Genomic DNA, 19604 nt, shown 5'->3' with positions numbered 1-19604 from the left:
TGTTTTGGCGCGAGGTAAAAGTTAATAAAACTATTTGTATAACGTTACTATTGCTTTCTCATTTATTCTTAACGTGATACGAGCACTCGATTATTATTATTAAACTTTGTTCTTGTCAGTACTATATAAAACTGTTTTTTATAAGTGTCAGAGATATGTTTTTGCATGCTGCTTATAAATATACCAGTGGCGATATCTCATAACACGCTTTAATAGTCAGGTCACGATAAAGTAAATTATAAATGTCCACATTTAAAAGCTGCGGTGCTTACCTGCTGTTTCACGGTGTTTTCGCGTTCTGATAAGAAATATAGCTCCAGAAAAAAAAACGAGTGTTTATATTCCTCTTTCCAAGTGTTAATAATCCACACGATGTGCCAAGACATTTCTCCCATTAACTGTAACGTAACATCCAAGAGCGCCGATCTTTGACTAATAACTTCAGATTGGGGATTCAGACTGATTTATGAGCTAGTAAACTAATGAGATACACGGAGAGTGATTCAAACAGCGCGTCTGTGTTTTTCCATTCAGAGATGAGCCTGCTTAGGACCTCCATTCACTAGGTGGCGGAATAATACTAAAGGTGAAGCGGCTACAGTGCTGTTATCAGCACAATATCGTATGGCTCTTAGCCAATCAGATTCGAGAACCAGAAAGAACTGTTGTATAATTACTTTTAATATAAATTTCAAAACATACAAAAAAGCCAAAAGTATATTGGTGAAAAATGCATTTTTGTAAACATTTTTAAAAAAATTCCCTACATATATTTTTTATAGACCGCTTTATCAGGCGCAGCTGCGTTGTCACGTTACGCGGCTGAACCGAAGTGAACTTCCGGTCTGTATTTATTTATTATCGGTCTGGCTAAGTCACTAAACTAATCACAGAAACAAATACCTTGTGGAAATAAAATGTTTTGGTTTGCTAAACACGAGGGGAGAGGACGAGCATTCATCACAACTGTGACGAGGTTTGGCACCCAGGCAAGAATTCAAAGAACTGTACACAACTGAACACTTTACACCATAAGGTTACCTCAGTGTAATAGTTAATACACGTTAGATATTTGATAAAAAAGGTCATTTAATTTTCATTTATTTCTCTTGTTATCAGAAATAAACTACTGTATTGATTATATGTGGAAGTCTACCGAAATTGTGTTTAGTCCACAAAAGCCGTTTGGGTAGTTGTCTATATTTTGAAATATATTTAAAATGATATTTAAAAATATATATTTTTCCGTATGGGTTTATATACAAAATATATATGGGGTAAGTAAGTTTTGGTTTTGTTATGTATCTTCTTCAGCAGCGCGCGTGAGCAAGAGAAGAGACGAGCCAATGCGCGTCAGGGGGAGTGAGGCACGTTCAGGGTCTTTAAAAGCGCGTTCACAGGAGAGCCGCTCGCTCGGATCTGACAACTGCCCTTCAGACACTCAGTATGGCCGCTAAGAGAGTCTGCATTATCGGCTCCGGCAACTGGTGTGTATTATTATTATTATTATAAACTATGTTCATTTTACATCATTTCATATCGGATCATGTGTTAGTATAGTGCAAAGCGTTTGATAATGTTTGGTGAAAGATTGTGTACTGATTTTGTTAGTAGTTTATGAATGTTATTAAATGCAAAATGCTTTATTACTGCATATAGTGTTTAAATGTGTATGTGTGCATTGTTTGTCTGTATTTGCTGAGTAATGATTGATCAGGACTGCAGTCATGTTTTAGTCATAAACTTCAGTCTCTTTAGCACTGCAGTAGCAAAACTGGATTTAATTCTGGTTTATAAAGTCAGAATATGTTGCACAACTCATTTCTGCATATATTGCATGTCTGTTTGAGTCTTTATGGCTGTGTTACAATGCTTTTGTAATATTACAGATTATATACAGTAGTATACATTACAGCTGAGTCAACATGTCTGATTATGAATGTGTACATAGGTTGGTTTATGTTTGTTAAACAGAAAGAGACGGCAGTCTTATCCATAAACTTCAGTCTCTTTATAGCACTGAAGCCGAGGTGTAATGTGATATGATCTGGATTATTAATATCCATAATTAGTCCCTTGACTTCATTATAGCATTAAATATTAGATTTATTGGCTAACACTTTACAATACAGCTGTGTTTGTTAACATTAGTAAATTTGTCAAATAACAATGAGGGATATCGTTTTTGAGGATTTATTCTAGGGCTGTCACGCATACAAAATAAAAGTTTGTGTTTGCATAATATATTTGTATGTGTATTGTGTGTAATTACTATGTAAATACACACATACATGTCTACATTCAAGAAAAATGTATTTATGTATAATTTTTTTATTACACACAGTACACACATATATTATGCAAAAACGTTTATTTTGTATGCAATTAATCGAGATTAATCTTTTGATTGCCCAAATTTATTCATCTTTGTTAGTTAATGCTAATGCAATTGTTCATGCTAGTTCACTCTGCATTAACTAAAGAACAAATATAGCCTATTATTATATAAAGATTAATATACGATGTAGAAGCATTGCTCATTGTTAGTTCAGGTTAACTTATTAACTAATCTTAACATACAGCATGATCAAGTAATCATTAATTGTTGCTGTGATTTGAGAGTCCATTAAAGACACACTTTTGTAAGCCACAATTTTTGTCAGAAATATCCAAAAACCACTTGCACACAGTGTGATGTATTTAATGCAGTTGTGTACTTACATTATCCTAAAACTTCCCAAGGATTTGTAAATCCCTGTTTAAAATAATGTCTCGCCCTTTAGCTTTATATCTTAAATAATTTTTTCGTACAAATAAGTAGGGTTGCACAGATATATCGGCCAATAATCTGTATCTGCAAAATGTAAATGCAAATGTTCCCACTATCGGACACTGGTTGATTATTTATGTTTGAAAAGTTTATAGGGAGGCTATCCACTCTTCATTTCCAGGCCTGTTTGAACCTTAAGACATTAGTTAAAGGTTATTGTTTGTCTCGCTGTGGTAATCAAATAATTAAAGTCATAATAATGACAACATAATGTGCTGTGAAAGCAGTCAACCCAGTTTATTTATATAACACAGTGTACCAGACACTGATAAAGCAAGTTTTGTTGTTAGTTAAACTGTAAATACATGACAGATCTTCTCAATGTTCTGACACTGATCTCAATTCAGCCGCGATCACCTTTTTTTGTTTCCAAAGGGGCTCCGCCATTGCCAAGATAGTGGGAGCCAATGCGGCCAAATACAACACGTTTGACAACACGGTGAACATGTGGGTGTTTGAAGAGATGATCGACGGACGAAAACTCACAGAAATCATCAACACGCAACACGAGAACGTCAAATATCTGCCGGGACACAAACTACCAACTAATGTGGTAAGAATAGAGAACCAAAAATGTAAATACCAAGGTGTTAGTATCAGAAGCATACAATATAAACATCCTCTGTGTTCTTTATCAGGTAGCTGTACCAGAGCTGTTGGATGCGGTGAAGGATGCAGACATCCTCATCTTCGTCATTCCTCACCAGTTTGTGTCCAGAGTCTGTGATACCATCAAGGGTCACATCAAAGCAGACGCTGTCGGGATGTCTCTCATTAAGGTTTGCGCAGCACTGCTATAGTTATTTGTGTTTATTGTTAAGAGTTTGTATATATCTGTGTGTGTTTGTGTAAGGGTGTGGATGAAGGTCCCGATGGATTGAAACTCATCTCTGATGTCATCCGAGAAAAACTGGGCATCGTGATGACGGTACTGATGGGAGCTAATCTGGCCAATGAGGTTGCTGAAGAGAAATTTTGTGAAACCACAATCGGTCAGTGAGCACCAAATTATAGCTTCGGATAAAAGTGTCTGCTGAATGTGAATGAAATGTAAAGATAGCCAATCAAGGACACAAATGGACAAAAAAGTTTAGTTTGGGAAAGCCGTTAAAAAAAGAAACTGACGTTTTCCAAAGATATATGCAAAAATAGCCATTTTTCATATCTCAGGAACACTAGGTGGCGCTGTGATAAACTTTACATGCACCCTCAGGTCAAATACCAAGTGTTGTGTCAATACGCATAAGTTAGGCAAAGATATAGGCTAATATTTGTAGTAGATATAAGCAAAAGAGACCACTAGGTGGCGCTGTGACAAAACTGTGCATGCACCTTCACATCATGACTGTGAAGTACCAAGTTTCGTGTAAATGCGCATGAGTTCGGCGATACAGCCTTAAATTCGTTTTTGTGCATTCCACATCAAGTTCGCTAATGCAGTATATGCCAATAGATTAGCCGATCAACACAACTTCCATAACTTTTTACCCTGAGTGCCTAGATGCTACATACCAATTTTTGTGAAAATCTGACAAAACTATAAGGGAAATTCAAAAAAGTAGATTTTTCAAATATTTCAAAATGGGATTACTTGACTAAATGTTGTGTCAATGCACGCAAGTCCAGAAAAGATGTTGTTTTTGTGAGCTCTACGTAAAATTGGTTGACGCGTATACGACAACAGATTGGCCATCAACATAAATTTGTTAACATTTTGCCCTGAATTGCCTCTAGATACTGGATACCGATTTTCCCCCAAATCAGACAAATGCTCTAGGAGGAGTTCGAAAAAGTTTTTTTTCTTCCAAAATTCCAAACGGCGGATTATAGGATGCAATCAAATCGTCACGAGCCAAGAATTCATAAGAAAAAATTTTGTTTCTATGACTTATAGTTATAAGCAAAAACATAAATGAAAATTTCGACTGTGGGTGGCGCTAGAGGGTTTGACATAGAGACTTCTTGACCCCTAGTAGTAACATCTTTCTGATCTGTTAATTTGCGTTCAGGGTGTAAAAGCAAAGCTCACGGTCCGCTGCTGAAGGAACTCATGCAGACGCAAAACTTTCGTGTGACAGTGGTGGAGGAGGCAGATGTTGTTGAGATCTGTGGAGCGTTAAAGAACATTTACACCATCTATCATTCTTTAGATTCAATTTTTTTTCTCTTTATCTAGATGTTATGAATGTTTTTTTATTATGATTTGTTTGTGTTGTAGAACATTGTGGCTGTGGGCGCTGGTTTCTGTGACGGTCTGAGTTTCGGTGACAACACTAAAGCCGCTGTGATCCGTTTGGGTCTGATGGAGATGATCGCCTTCGCCCGGCTATTCTGCACGGCCACTGCGGTCTCTCCCGCCACGTTTCTGGAGAGCTGCGGCGTCGCTGACCTCATCACCACCTGCTACGGAGGACGCAACCGCAAAGTCGGAGAAGCGTTCGCTAAGACGGGAAAGGTACGCTAGGTGATCTTTTTACTTAATCTCATCTTTCAAATCCATTAACTCACAGATTAACCAGATCATTTCTGTTTGTCAGTCTATCGAGCAGCTGGAAAAGGAAATGTTAAATGGTCAGAAACTTCAAGGTCCAGCAACTGCAGCCGAAGTTCATCAGATCCTCAAGAACAAGAACCTGGTTGAGAAGTAACTATCATTGCGTTCGTCACAATATACCAAACATCAGAAAGAGCAGAAAAACTCTGATCATTTAGACATACAGTTTATCTAGTGAAGATTAGTTAGTAAAGGGTATGTAGGGCTCAGCTGTAATATTTTGGGGCCAAAGTCAATATTTTTATATTTTTTATATAAAGTCTCTCTCTCTCTCTCTCTCTCTCTCTCTCTCTCTCTCTCTCTCTCTCTCTCTCTCTCTCTCTCTTCAGGTTTCCTCTCTTCAATGCAGTTTATCAGATCTGTTTCCAGGGTCAACCAGTTAAAGAGTTTGTCACCTGTCTACAGAATCATCCAGAACACATGTAACCAACATAACCACAGGTCTCTGAACGCTGAGGCTGAACCTGATGTGGGGTCAAACCTTCATCATGCTGCCTCTTTTTCTAATGTGATTTTTAAAAAAAGCCACTACAGTCATCTGATGCACAGATCCTACCGTGACACAGCTTGAAACGGACATTACAGCTGTTTTAGTGTTGCTAACACAAAATGAAAACTTTATAAAAAAAACTTTGTCTAAATGTTGCATAGGTCTCTAAACATGTAAACTCATTTTATTTACCGTGAAGGCAACAAATGAAGTTTTATTTTTTTAACGTTTTAAGTTTGTCTTGGATTCTCACAGTGAGCGTTTTTAAACATGTTGTCTTAATGTATTCGTTTTTTACTTTAGCAGCCAACAAAGAAAGTGCCTTAAAGTTTAACCTACATACGGAGGATTGTTTTCTAGAAAACAAAGTTTCTGGAAATGTTTGTGTTTGCATTAAGTGCCATAAAACAGATCTCATTCAGTCACGATGACTTATCTGGAGTTTGTTTGTCACAAAATATTGAGTATGTTTGTTTTGTGAATCGACTGAGCACTAATCTGTGATTGAATCAGTTTGTGTGTGTGTGTGTGTGTGTGTGTGTGTGTGTGTGTGTGTGTGTGTGTGTGTGTGTGTGTGTGTGTGTGTGTGCATTAATACTATATACTTGCACATTTTGGAATCTGACCTTTACATTTGATACCCATCTCTGATGCATCGACCTTTCACCTTTAACATTTTGGGCTTGAATCTTTGACCTTTCCATGAGTGCAATTCAATACTTGTAGAGAATTTGAATGCTCACCATAACACTTACGAAAATTTACTATGGGTTTTACTACAGTAAAAAAATACATGGTTACTGTAATAAAACCAGGTAATCCCATATGGTACAAAAAATATTTCTTTGAAAAATATGTTTTAAATATATGCAAAATATATTTGTAGAAAGTAAATCTTAATGAAATATATTTTTGAATTTAAAAATGCATTTAGTTTTCACATTCATATATAAACATATATTTCAAAATGTATTTCATGGGCAACAAATACATTTCTAACAGCCATAGGGCATAAAAATATATGTTCCTGGCCAAAATATAAAAGTTTGTATGAAATTTAAGCATAAAATGTATAAGTATGTATAAAATATAAAAAGTATATAGTACAGTTAAAAATATATTTAATTTGAATCTTATGTTTAGCTACAGGTCTGTAACATACAAAGTTTTCTTCCAATGCCATGAATAGAAATGCTTTAAAATATATGCTTTATTTTTTAAATATATTTAAAAATATACAAAAAAATATATATTGGTGAAAAATACATTTTTGTAGCCATATTTATGTTTAAATATGTCATAAATATATTTCAGTACTTTTTTTGCCCATTTTTGTATATTATTTAAAAATATTTTTAAAAATATATTTTTGGCCATATGCGATCAGTGTGCCAAAAACATATTAGTTAATTTTTATAGAGGAAGCTTCATATGCTAAGGATGTTGTTATAATACATATTTGTATAAATTTGAGATCTTGATGCCTCAGATGTGTTTAGTAAAACTTTTCATTCAGTAAAGATTCAATTTCGGGTTCTTATGTACAAATGTGTTTCAAAGGGTCTTCAGGTGCTATCTTACGAAAAGTTTTTAAAATATTTATATAAAATGTAAGTTGTAGATGTAAACCAAAGTGAACTCGTGCTGTTAACACAGGATGGCGCTCGATCCACTGCTGCTTTATATATCAGTGAGATTTATCAACTCATTTATCTTCTTAAACCCTCTCAATTTTTCTTCATGTTACAGCTTTTTTGTGATGAAATGACGAAAATGTAAAAAAATCACCATTTGAGAATTTTAGGAAATTGAACGTTCATCCGGGGTTTAATTCGTCTTTGCGGCAGTCACGTGATCTGTGACGTTCAGCTGTGCGCCACCTCAACTTCCCCTGCTAGAAGAATGTGAACGGTATAAATTAAAACTAATTTCAAAACATTGTATTTTAAAGTCTCATTGCTTCAGATTAAATTGTCCATCAGTAGTTGATCTTATATTGAACATAAACGTTTCATTTTCCTCAGGTGGAGATTTCATCGTAGCCTACGCTTGTGTCAACATCTCTTATAAAGGTGATAGTTACTCTCAAACACTAAATCTTTGGTCATTTTAGGCTTTACATGTGATCTCATACAGATGTTTTTTAGATTTACATTTAAAACTGCGTTTCTTTAATATTAGTGAAAACTTAAAAATTGGTTTATTGATAACAGGCCGTTTCTCAATCGGAAGGCTGCATCCTCAGGAGGTCGCATATGCAGGCTGCATACGTCATCAAGTCTGGTTTAATAAAGTTAAGCATTACATTCACACTATATCAATTTACTATTAACTAAATATAATAGTGAACTTTATCATTGATTATATTCAGAAATAAGACATATGCAGCCTACAAATGCGACCTTTGGAGGATGCAGCCTTCATGTTGAGATTGATAAAAGTCAGATCTGATCTTGAAGAGGTCAACATGTAAATATCTAATACAATCCTAATGCCTATGTTGTTAAATATTGATCGTAATATTTCACATTCACACAGTAAGAGCTCACAGTAATATCACAACTTTTATTTGTCAAACTTTACTATCAGAATCAATGCATTCTTTTACTGTAAACCTGTTAAATATAAGCCCAAGCCAGGCAGATAAAAGCCACATACTGTTCACTTCTGACATACACACAGAGATGTATACTGTATCAACCACAACACACTCATGTTCACAAACAGAACAAAACCACATTTATTTCCACATCAGGTTTGACTTTAACCTAGAAATACTGTAAAGCTGTTCATGTGTCAGATGCATTCTAGAAATAAAACCACTATGACTCGTTGGTCGTACCCACCCACACTCTCTGATGTTTTAATCACTGACATTCTGATAATATTTTACAGTTCAATCCTTCTTTAAACTGCCTTCTATTAACATTATAACGCATATAGTAGAAATAAAAAATACAGTGCAGTATCATTCACTGCTTTGTTGTCAGAGTCTGTTAAAGTAAAAAAAATGCATGTTAGATTAATTGGATGAACGCGACATGCGTGCAAGACTTTGTTTAAGGAGGCTTACTGAATATATCAGGATATTAGCTGAGTTTTTGATCCTTTTGTTTTATTCAGGACAATGAAGAGTTACTGCAAAAAGTGCATGCAAAAGTCTCCAGTTAAAGACAGTGACATTTGTTAAATACCAATAAAATGACATTTGTGAAAATAAGGCATTTCATTGACTGACTAATTCAAGTGAAATTACACATACGAGTCTGATTATAAATGCTAATTTCCCTAAAACCACACAACTCTGGGCCAGATCCACACCAGATCTGAGCCAAAGTCAACAGCTCTAGTGTGTATCCGGTGCGGATCCGGCCCAATGTTGTCTGCTGTCTGGGTTACAAGAAAACATGTCAGACGCAGTCACAGATATGACAATAAACTGTTTAAAAATCCATACAAAAAAGTTTGATCATGTTCTTTTATTGACGTCTGCATACACCACCTCATCCTTCACTGGAGCTATCTGTACACATAAACACACAAAATACAAACATTTAATAACAATCAAATCTTCAATTCTGTGTGTTTGTAAATGTCAGAATGTTATGTATGCATGCATGCTTGTATTGAAGATCTGAGACTTTCTCTTGAGATACTGTAAACATACATTTATATCTACAATAAGTTACTGGCAAACAGCTGTCAGTACTGTAATTTCTACAGTTACAACATGTATGTGTACTAATAGGAGGTTTATTTGTCATTATAATATGAATTCAATTCTAATTGTCAAAGTTTCTGCTCTTACATTTTACCTCTTTCACACTATCAGACTATTTTCTCTTTATGCTTCTGAAGGGTCAGTTTCCTGTCTAGACAGTTTCAACAGTTTCTGTTTTAACACTCGCTTGAAAAACTTTAACCTGTTTACAGTGTACAAGTGTTTTTACACTCACAACAAACACCTCAATTTTTTTTATTTTATTCTTTCTTCTTCTGTATGTAATGCACATTTGTACTCACATTATTGCATTATTGGCACACTTATCATATGCTAAAAGATTTAAACAATTTAAATGAAAATTAATTTTGCAAACTATACTTGGTCACATAATAGAGATAAAACGGTATGATATTTTTACATCACATTTATAGTGACCAAAATCACCAGGGTTATCAATTTTATCTCGGTTTTGTGAACAATTTCTAGAAATGTTAATAAAAGTACTGATTCAAACCAAATGTAAAATTGATTGTACATCGTGCACATTTGTTTGCATAAACATTAATATTAATGTTATTTATTTTTCCACATTTGGGGTTGTGAGATAAATGTTCATCTAGTTCAGATAAAACACAAATGAATAAATCAGATTTTCATTTAAACACAGGACAAATAAGCAAGTCATCTGTCTGTGTATGTTGTGAGAAGTAAGGTGAACTTTAGGACCCAGGAGTAAAGCTATAGAAGAAACAAACAGAGCTTTAAACTTATCAGATCACATCATTTAATGGATAATGAAGTGAAAAGATGGATCTGTCTTAAGAAATACTAAGTAAACATGCGTCAGTACAACTAGATTTTACTAATAGACCCTTTTACTGTTTGTACACAATACAGATACATATATACGTTTATACAACAGTTCTTTCTGGTTCTCGAATCTGATTGGCGTGCAATATTCTACTGATAACGGCACAGTAACCGCTTCACCTTTCGTATCATTCTGCCACCTAGTGAATGGAGGTCCTCTAAACAGGCTCATGTCTGAATGGAAAAACTGCACACACAAACACGCTGTTTTTAATCACTCTCCGTGTGTCTCATTAGTTCACTAGCTCGTAAATCAGTGTGTGAATCCCAAGTTATTATTCCGTCAAAGATCAGCGCTCTTGAATGTTACGTTAAACTTAATGGAAGTTATGTCTTGTCACATCATGTGGACGATTAACACTTGGAAAGAGGAATATAAACACTCGTTTTTTTCTGGAGCAATATCTCTTCTCAGAACACGAAAACACCGTGGAACTGCAGGTAAGCACCGCAGCTTTTAAATGTGGACATTGATCATTTATTTAATCGCGACGTGACTATTAAAACATGTTATGAGATATCGCCACTGATATATTTATAAGCAGCATGCAAAAACATCTCTCTGACACTTATAAAAAACCGTTTTATATAGTACTGACAAGAACAAAGTTTAATAATAATCGAGTGCTCGTATTGCGAGTAAATGGGAAAGCAATAGTAACGTTATACAAGTATAGTTTTATTAACTTTTACCTCGCGCCAAAACAATAACAACACAAAAGACACTAAATATGAATAAAAAAACAAGTAATAGTTTCATCATGACACCAAATACTGCTAATTTGATCTCATTTTGACCATCAAAAACAAACAAGGCCAGCATGAGAGCCAGGGAATCCCTGTCAGAGATGTAGCCCAGAGAGGGCGGTGGTCAGCGGGGCGAGTGAACACTGACGTCCGCTCATGCTTTGGTTCTCATTCGTACCGAATCTCACTAAGCAAACGTTCAAACAGGCGCTAACTTTACTAAATCGACTGCAAATTTAAATATAATACATACACATTCTCGACTGAATTAATCTTAAAACTACACTTTTGTGACCAAGAAACGGTAATATAAAGTAACGGCTTTTCCGTCCATTGAGTTGTTATGAGCTTCAAAGCAGCCGAAAGTTTTACCTGTCATTCTGGCCGCCCTCAAATCCGTGGCGGAAGAAGTAGTTCTCAAACAAAGAGGCTTTTAAAATAACTCCGTTGTTGTTTTCTAGTTTTCGTTTTTCAAACGTGTGCCGTCGAACTGTTGTATAAAAGCAATATCGCTCTCGGAGTCGTGTGATATAGCTCTATATCATCACGGCTGTGATTGCCTCCTAATCACAGCCGTGATGATATAGAGCTATATCACACTCCTTCTTGAGCGATATTGCTTAAATATTAGTATATTGGTGCAACCAAACGCAACAACCAGACATTTTGATGCTGGGAAATCGTTTGAATAAACTTTCTGAGTTGCTAACACGTTAGAACCACTGGGGAATAACACCACTTCTGTTGCCAAAATGTGCACGCAGGCTATTTGATCACGTAAGCTGTAGAAGGGTCTATTGTGAATTTTTTGGGATTTAAATTCAGTCGGTGAAGCCAACACATGGGAACTGACCTGAATGAATGTGTTTGTCTCATGTTATTGCTTGAATTGGTTGATGCTGGACATGGGTTTTTCAGCCGTGACACTAGCTGTGTTTCCATTACCTTTAAATTGCACAAATTGACATTGTGAATTGAATATACGGCCAATAGAAACATGTCAATTTTGATTGGTCGAATTTTAATTTGCAATGCCAATTTGCACAATTAAAACGGTAATCGAAATGCAGCTAGTGTCGCAGTTAAACAGTAATTAAAAAAATGATGTGGTACTAACCGGTGGATATTTTTTATCACGGTTAACTATTAAACCAGTAATTGTTATATTTTTAGTAATAAATACTGTAAATCATGCAGAATAAAGACAGAGGCACAACACACATGACATAAATGATCTCACCGGTTTATGTGTTTGTCTTTTACAGAATGTTGGATCTGCGTAAACAATCTCGTCTCCACCGCTCTGAACTGTTGCTATTACAAACAACACATCAAATACTTTAAACTTGATTATAAAAGTGCTCTTATAAGTTTTATTGAGTTATGTTTTATACAGTTATATTTGCACTAGATGACACTTGCCTTCTATGTTTTTGTGTTTTCTGTAGATCCAGAAGATCAGAAAGGCAGTCACAAACATCAGAGATCCAACAACAGCACAACAGATCACAACTATATGACCTAAGGAGAGACCTGTAATGAATAATAAAAGAGTGAGTCATTACTGTAACTGAATCTGTAGGTCTGATATATACTCAAATATGTGCAGTAATAGAGAGGACATGCAGTTTACTCACCATAGACAGTAACATTGAATCTGTAAGATTTTGGCTTCTGATTGCCACTGATGCTCACTTGATAAAGTCCAGTGTGTTGAGTTGTGATGTATGTGATGGTGAGATCTCCAGTCTGATTATTTAACTGCAGTCTGTCTTTGAATCTCCCGTCAAGAACATCATCATATATTGTTGTCTTATTAGCTGCAATATTGATTTGAGCTATGACAGACTCTTTAGCGAACATCCACTCAATCACATCATCTTTCTGTATGTCAGTAACATTACAGTATAGAGTAACAGAATCTCCCTCCTTTACTGACACTAACTTCACTTCATCACCAAACACACCTGCACACACAAAGAAACATATTCAAAGTTTTAGGTTAATGTAATAAAGCTTTAATAGAAACAAACTTCTATACAGCAGCAGGGAAACTAAAATGACGCTAAAACAAATTTAAATGCAATGTCGGATATATTTTATATATTTTTTTCTTTACCCATGACATAATTAAAGTTGTAAGAGCTTTATTCAAATGACCACATCTTAATAAACAGACACTTAAAATTGTTATTATTATTAAAAACATTATTACCAACTGCTACCACAAATGATTAAAGCATGTTCATAACTTACCAACCAAGCAGGAGAGGCACAAAGACGAGAAAACAAACACGAGAAACATTTCCGTTTAGTTTCACTCAACAGCTTTAATAAGAAAGTGTTGTATTGCTCTACAGCCCTTGTGATTAACTCTACAGGATTCAGTGAGCATGCGCATAAAGCTTTGTGGTTTTGATGTTTCCTTTAGATAATAACGCTTTTCCTCTTTTCCTCCTCTTGATTCTTGAAATTACATTTAGCAGACGCTTTTATCCAAAGATTAAACAAAGCAATTTGTCACAAGGAGGCAAAATACAAGTTGCAAGTTTTCACTATTCCTGAAACAATACCTGTTGAGAGTGACAGAGAGTTAGTTTTTTTTAAGGTAGAAGAGGTGTGTCTGCAGTCAATAAGATTTGTCAAGTATTTTCGGAAGAGATGAGTTTTTAATCGAGTTTTGAATGTTGCAGCAGTGGCGGAACTAGAATTTTTTTAATGGGGTGGCCAGGGGGTGGCCAAAGCTACTTTAGGGGGTCCATAGTCCACAAAAGAAAATGACATGTAACCATGTATCAAGAAAGCATAAATGAATCTTTTGATCGCATTAGATGTAAACAATAAGGGTGAATTTTAAATCTTTCTACTGTATTTCTTACATCTTTACTGTCTGTTAAAGGGATTCACCCATAAATGAAAATTCTGTCATCATTTACTCACCCCTATGTTGTTCTAAACCTGTATTTTATTTTAATAAACACAAAAGAAGATATTTTGATAAATGATGGTAAGCACACAATTAATGGTATATCCATTGAATTCCATTATGTTGTTTTTATTCCTACTATGGAAGTCAATGGTTACAGCTGTGTGCATACCATCATTTATCAAAATATCTTCTTTTGTGTTCATCAGAAAAGAGAAATTCGTACAGGTTTAGAACAACATAAGGATGTAAAATGATGACAGAATTTTCATTTTGTGAACTATCCCTTTAATGAAGCAAAAGATCAGGAAATCTAAACTCCATGATAAACCTTAAACTTACTTCAAATAGCACAACACAAAGGATGTTTCGATTAATCGTTATTTACGAAGATACAGAAGATGCAAAGGTTTTCTTTTTTCTTTTGATATTTACTTAACTTTAATGACAGAGTGACTTCAACAGGTTAGGCTAAGACTGAATGCACCAATCAAATGTTTATTCTTTTAAGACGTACAGTAACCAAATGTTTAGTATGAAAATCACCAAGACAGCTATTTTGACATATGAGCATTTGTCCGTTTAATAAGCCAAAAAGACGCGAATATGAAGTCGTTTAAGCTCTGGCTGTGCACGCGCACTATCGGATATGCGCGTCGCGCTTTCAAGTTCAATGTGGCAATCCAGCCGAATTAACAATTATACAGTAGCATAAAGATCACGTCAAGAATGAAAACATGGTGCTGGGTTTTGTTGTAAAAAAAATTGGCAATCTTAGACTTTATTCAGTCCACAAGACACACTTCCAGCATATACGGTGAAAATAAATCATGTAGTATTAGCAAAATGCACGACTTCACTTACATCATTTTAAAGATTCCAATCATGTTGACATGACATGTATCTTCTGATGGTATGAAAAGTATTCGTTAAGTTACAGTAATTTTTCTGACGCGTTTTTGAAAAGACGTCACTGATGGAGAGATAACAGAACGCGCATTATGTATATTTTCTTCATTTTGTGAAAAGCACAACATTCAGTTTTATAGACACACAAAAAAATGACACTTGAACGTTTTAAATTATGTATAAATCATATCTGTATGTCCAAAATCAGCAGAGTAATCCAAGTCTCTTTGCGCAGTGATTGAAAAATAAAGAGTTTGCGCCGCGACCGCAGGGAGGGTTAATATTCATAATGTTTGTTTTTAACAATGTACTGCGCTGCCGCACGTCGAAAATAAACACAGCGATTAAGTGAAAGTCGCGCATTAAATTTGGGGTGGCACACGGGGTGGCCAGTGACATGTCACGGGTGTCCAGTGCCACCCTGGACACCCCTCTGGCTCCGCCACTGTGTTGCAGAGATGTGGCTGACCGGATTGCAATACGAAGGTTATTCCACCAGCAGGGAGAAGTGAAGAAAAATGAGCGGTAACGTGATTTAGTGCCACGTTAAAGTTCCAGTGAAAGTTCTGTGAGAAGAAGTGAATTATACCTGACAAAAGCTTTAATCAGTAGCCAGTGGAGAGAGATGAAGAGCGGTGTTACATGAGCACTTTTGGACTCTTGGAAGATGAGTCTGGCTGCTGCGTTCTGAACCAGTTTGAGTGGTTTGATGCTCTGTGCAAGGAAGGCCAGCAAGGAGACCACTGCATTAGTCCAGCTTGGAGATTACAAGGGCCAGAATCAGAAGTTGTGCAGCATGCTCTGTACAGTAAGATATGGCTGTATCTTCCTGATATTGTATAACTGCATGATCGCGCTTGTCTTTGCAGAGAAGTACAGGTCGTCGTCAAAGACTCAACTGAGGTTTCTGGCAGTATTGGAAGGAGTAAGCGTTGTGTTGCCAGGTTAAATGGATTGGTCGTTCTGTATCTTGGGTTGTGCTAGAAATACAAGCAGCTTTGTCTTAGCTAGGTTCTGCTAGATTTAGTGTTTCTACATCCAAGCTGAGATATTGTGCTAAGCAAGCAGGCTGTAATGTTTGCTGCTTTGGTGGTATCGTCTGGGACAATTAAGAAGAAGATCTGGGTGTCATCAGCTTAGCAGTGGTAGATGAAGCCAGGTGCCTGTATGATTGGTTCTAAGGATGTTGTGTAGATGGAGAAAAGTAGCGGACCAAGCACTGATCCCTGAGGGACCCCAGTGACCATTTGCTGAGCTGTGGACAGTGTGCTTCTCCATGACAAACTGAACAATCTGTCAGAGAGCTAAGATTTGAACCTTGTCTGTAGAAAAAGTTAAAAGTGTGTATCTGTTAAAATGAGTAGGTCCCTCTCTACCGGTCAGATCATTTTTGATTTACTGGCATGTCATTGAGGGCGGAGTTTATAAAGAGATGAAGTTTCATGAACAGCGTTGTCTCTTCACAACTTTAGACAGTTGTTAGATTGTCTCTCTAAAGCTGTGAAGTGAAATTATTTTAGACTCCTGAACTGTTTAGGAAAATGTTTGTTTTCTTATCTTTTAGCTTCTGCTGTTTGGTTGGTAAGTTTTCTAACCTTAAATAGTTTTACAAGATGCCTTCATACAAGGAGGTGTTTTTTTTACAATTATGTTGTTAAACTAACTCTGTTATCAATAAAGTTTCAGACTTATCAGCATTTCTGATTGATCATTCAGAATTTTTTTTTTTTAAATTGTCTTAAGCTCAGATTCTGAAGTGGGAAGCTGTGTTAATTATGAGATCTCAATTTTTAACATCTGTTTTTTCTCGCTATGTTGTTTTTGTTTGATGCTTTTTGTAATATTTGTTTTCCGTCTAATAGGTTTCTGTTAATGCAATATAATAACTTAAATTTACTGAAAATTTGTATTTGTGAATCTGTCTCTGTGTGTGCAGGTGTGTTTGGTGATGAAGTGAAGTCAGTGTCAGTGATGGAGGGAGATTCTGTTACTCTATACACTAATATTACTGAAATACAGACAGAAGATGTAATCGAGTGGATGTTTAGACGTAATGAGACTCTTATAGCTCGAATCAATAAAGCAGCTAATAAGACAACAATATATGATGATGTTCTTGATGGGAGATTCAGAGACAGACTGCAGTTAAATAATCAGACTGGAGATCTCATCATCACAAACTTTACAACTCAACACACTGGACTTTATCAAATGATCATCAGCGGCACACAGAAGACCTCATACACATTCAATGTTACTGTGTATGGTGAGTAAAGATTTAATATTCGCCAATGTGTAATACAGTTTAATTCAGTCTCATTATCATTGTTTAGTGTAGGCTATACTACACAACCTAACCAAACATCTAATACAATATAAGGAAATATTTGCAATTCTATTGTCACTTGCATGTGAGATTTTTTGTCAGACACTATTGCTGCCAAACCTTTAAAACTTCTGATTTATTCTCAGCATTCTGTTTCTGCTGTTGTTATGGTCTTGAAGCTGTGATCCGATTGGTTCTCTCTGCTTTGGTGGGTGTGGCTACTGTTGGTGTAATGGTTTATGACATCACATCTAAAAAAGATCAGATTTCACCATCAGACAGTCACTGATGAATTGTACATTTTCACAATATGTTTTTAATGATATACTGGAATTCTAGTTAGATTCCTAATCCAACATTTTCATCAGACCTTTTTATACAATTTTGCCTGAATTGAACTGTTTATGTGAAACCTTAAAAATACATCTGTGAAATAGAAAACCATACATATTGATGCCCAAATTGAACACCACCATCTAGTGTTTTGACTGTGTACTTGCAAAGTGATACAAAAAGCAGTCCAGAGGCCACCAAGAGCTAAGTGTAGGTACAGTAGACAGACCTTTTTTTTTGTTTGCATTTTATGTACATTTAAAATGTGTACAGACTGAATTTACCACTAATGTGTAAACTAAGGTCTTAAAAATTCTGAAATTAAAATGTAAAACTGAAAAAAAAACAAAGCCTTTCTGTTGTTCTCCATGCAAAACAAGTGACAACCTTATCCTTAAAACTTGTACACTGTTGTTTGCAGAAAATCACTTTGTTACTTTCGTCCTGCGTACTTTTGCCCCAGTTCTCCCCTACTTTCCTGACAATAAGAAGACAATATATATATATATATATATATATATATATATATATATATATATATATATATATATATATATATATATATATGAAACCCTTGACAGAGCTGACAAATATTGCGTTATTTTGTTGCGTTATTTTGGGTTCTTGTGTGGTTCGATTTCTTTTTGACATGTGAAAGCAATGAGGTCCCGGTCCGCTTTGTGTGTGGTTTTGAAATGTATTAAAGAAATAAAAGTCAAAATGTACACTAATGTAAATATAATTTTTTTTGAGAAATGCAAAATGGATCCCAAGTTGTCTTTCATTCTGGATGGCAAGGGCAGTGACTGTAACATTGAGCAAATTTTACAGGATTAAACACGTATTTATTTTTGTAAAACATTAACAAAATAACACAAAGAATTGCCTTCTTAGCCACCGTAGTTGCAACTCTTGCATCATTAGAACAGGGTGTTCAACGCATCACCATTTCTGTTTAAAAAACATTGATAAAGCCCTGCTGCTTGAATTCATCAATCGAGAACTGATTGGATCGTTTGAAGTTAAGTCATGTTTCTATTTGCAGATTATGAGGGCACACATTTTTTTAAAAAACAATAAAGTCATTTGTAAAAAGAAAAAACACAATATTAATTAAAAATAAATAAATTTAAAGCCACAACACTATCGTTGTCGTCTTGCTTGCAAAATCTAAAATGCTTCCATACCTCTTACTTTTTATGTGAAGGTGGCATCAACGTCGATGAAGCACCTGAAACCACCATTTTAAGCACTAAATGAATGAATGACAGGCTCCTTGGTAACATCGTGTAAGGCAGAAAAAAAAAGTGTGACATCTAGTGAAGAAGACTAGTAATTTGATTAACGTTCAATGTTTGCAGAAAAAATATGAAAAAAAAATCGATTCTGATCTTTGAGAATCGATTCTAAATCGACCATGTAAAAAAACAACGATTAATCGAAAAAATCGATTTTTTGCCCAGCCCTAATAACCACCCCAAGATGCCAACCTTTATGCACCCCCGAACACCCATCTCCCCCGGTAAATCTCACTCCAAGGTGAACTAAAAAGTTGGCAGCCCTGGACAGATTCTGCATTACACCGACCGGTCATCTCACATTGACACCAGTTAGTCTCCATCAGTATAAAAGTCTTTTGTGTGTTTTATTTTTTTAAATGGTTATGTGGTCCCAGCTAGAAATAAGAAGTTCCAAGAACGTTCCCTGAAAGTTCCCGAATGCTCCCAAAAACACTCCGCCAACGCCAAAAGCGGCCAGCCTTTCCCAAGTTCTAGGAACGTTTCTGTTGTCTGAACGTTAGAGTAATGTTACATTTTACCATTTTAAACGTTATGACAATGTCATGTTTTAATGTTCACACAATGTTTAAAACAACAACTGTTTATTATATTGAC

The 19604-nt window shown here is 35.5% G+C and overlaps 1 protein-coding gene and 1 long non-coding RNA gene across 2 annotated transcripts; both read left to right on the top strand.

Moving 5' to 3' along the window:
• The first annotated feature begins 1337 nt into the window (after positions 1–1337).
• On the top strand, positions 1338–6299 carry LOC129452895 (glycerol-3-phosphate dehydrogenase [NAD(+)], cytoplasmic). The gene is made up of 8 exons (XM_073861603.1): positions 1338–1487; positions 3206–3383; positions 3469–3609; positions 3684–3822; positions 4840–4958; positions 5055–5285; positions 5368–5474; positions 5714–6299. Exons 1-8 carry the CDS (start codon positions 1447–1449, stop codon positions 5808–5810), a joined length of 1053 nt encoding a protein of 350 aa, XP_073717704.1. The 5' UTR covers positions 1338–1446; the 3' UTR covers positions 5811–6299.
• A 6396-nt stretch (positions 6300–12695) lies between these two features.
• On the top strand, positions 12696–18087 carry LOC141359330 (uncharacterized). Its single transcript, XR_012365749.1, has 3 exons — positions 12696–12768; positions 16987–17316; positions 17523–18087. It is a non-coding gene; the product is annotated as an uncharacterized lncRNA (long non-coding RNA).
• The last annotated feature ends 1517 nt before the right edge of the window (positions 18088–19604 follow it).

This window comes from Misgurnus anguillicaudatus, chromosome 23, assembly GCF_027580225.2.
Source record: "Misgurnus anguillicaudatus chromosome 23, ASM2758022v2, whole genome shotgun sequence".
NCBI classification, from domain to species: Eukaryota; Metazoa; Chordata; class Actinopteri; order Cypriniformes; family Cobitidae; genus Misgurnus; species Misgurnus anguillicaudatus.
The sequence above is the reverse complement of the archived record's forward strand: the minus strand, read 5'-3'. Positions and strand labels throughout refer to the sequence as shown.

Excerpts from the sequence above, each read along its gene's own strand:
- LOC129452895 (XM_073861603.1), top strand. The coding sequence starts at position 1,447 with ATGGCCGCTAAGAGAGTCTGCATTATCGGCTCCGGCAACTG. Across the intron at positions 3,384-3,468 it reads ACAAACTACCAACTAATGTG|GTAGCTGTACCAGAGCTGTT; the intron begins GTAAGAATAGAG and ends GTTCTTTATCAG. Across the intron at positions 3,610-3,683 it reads TCGGGATGTCTCTCATTAAG|GGTGTGGATGAAGGTCCCGA; the intron begins GTTTGCGCAGCA and ends TGTTTGTGTAAG.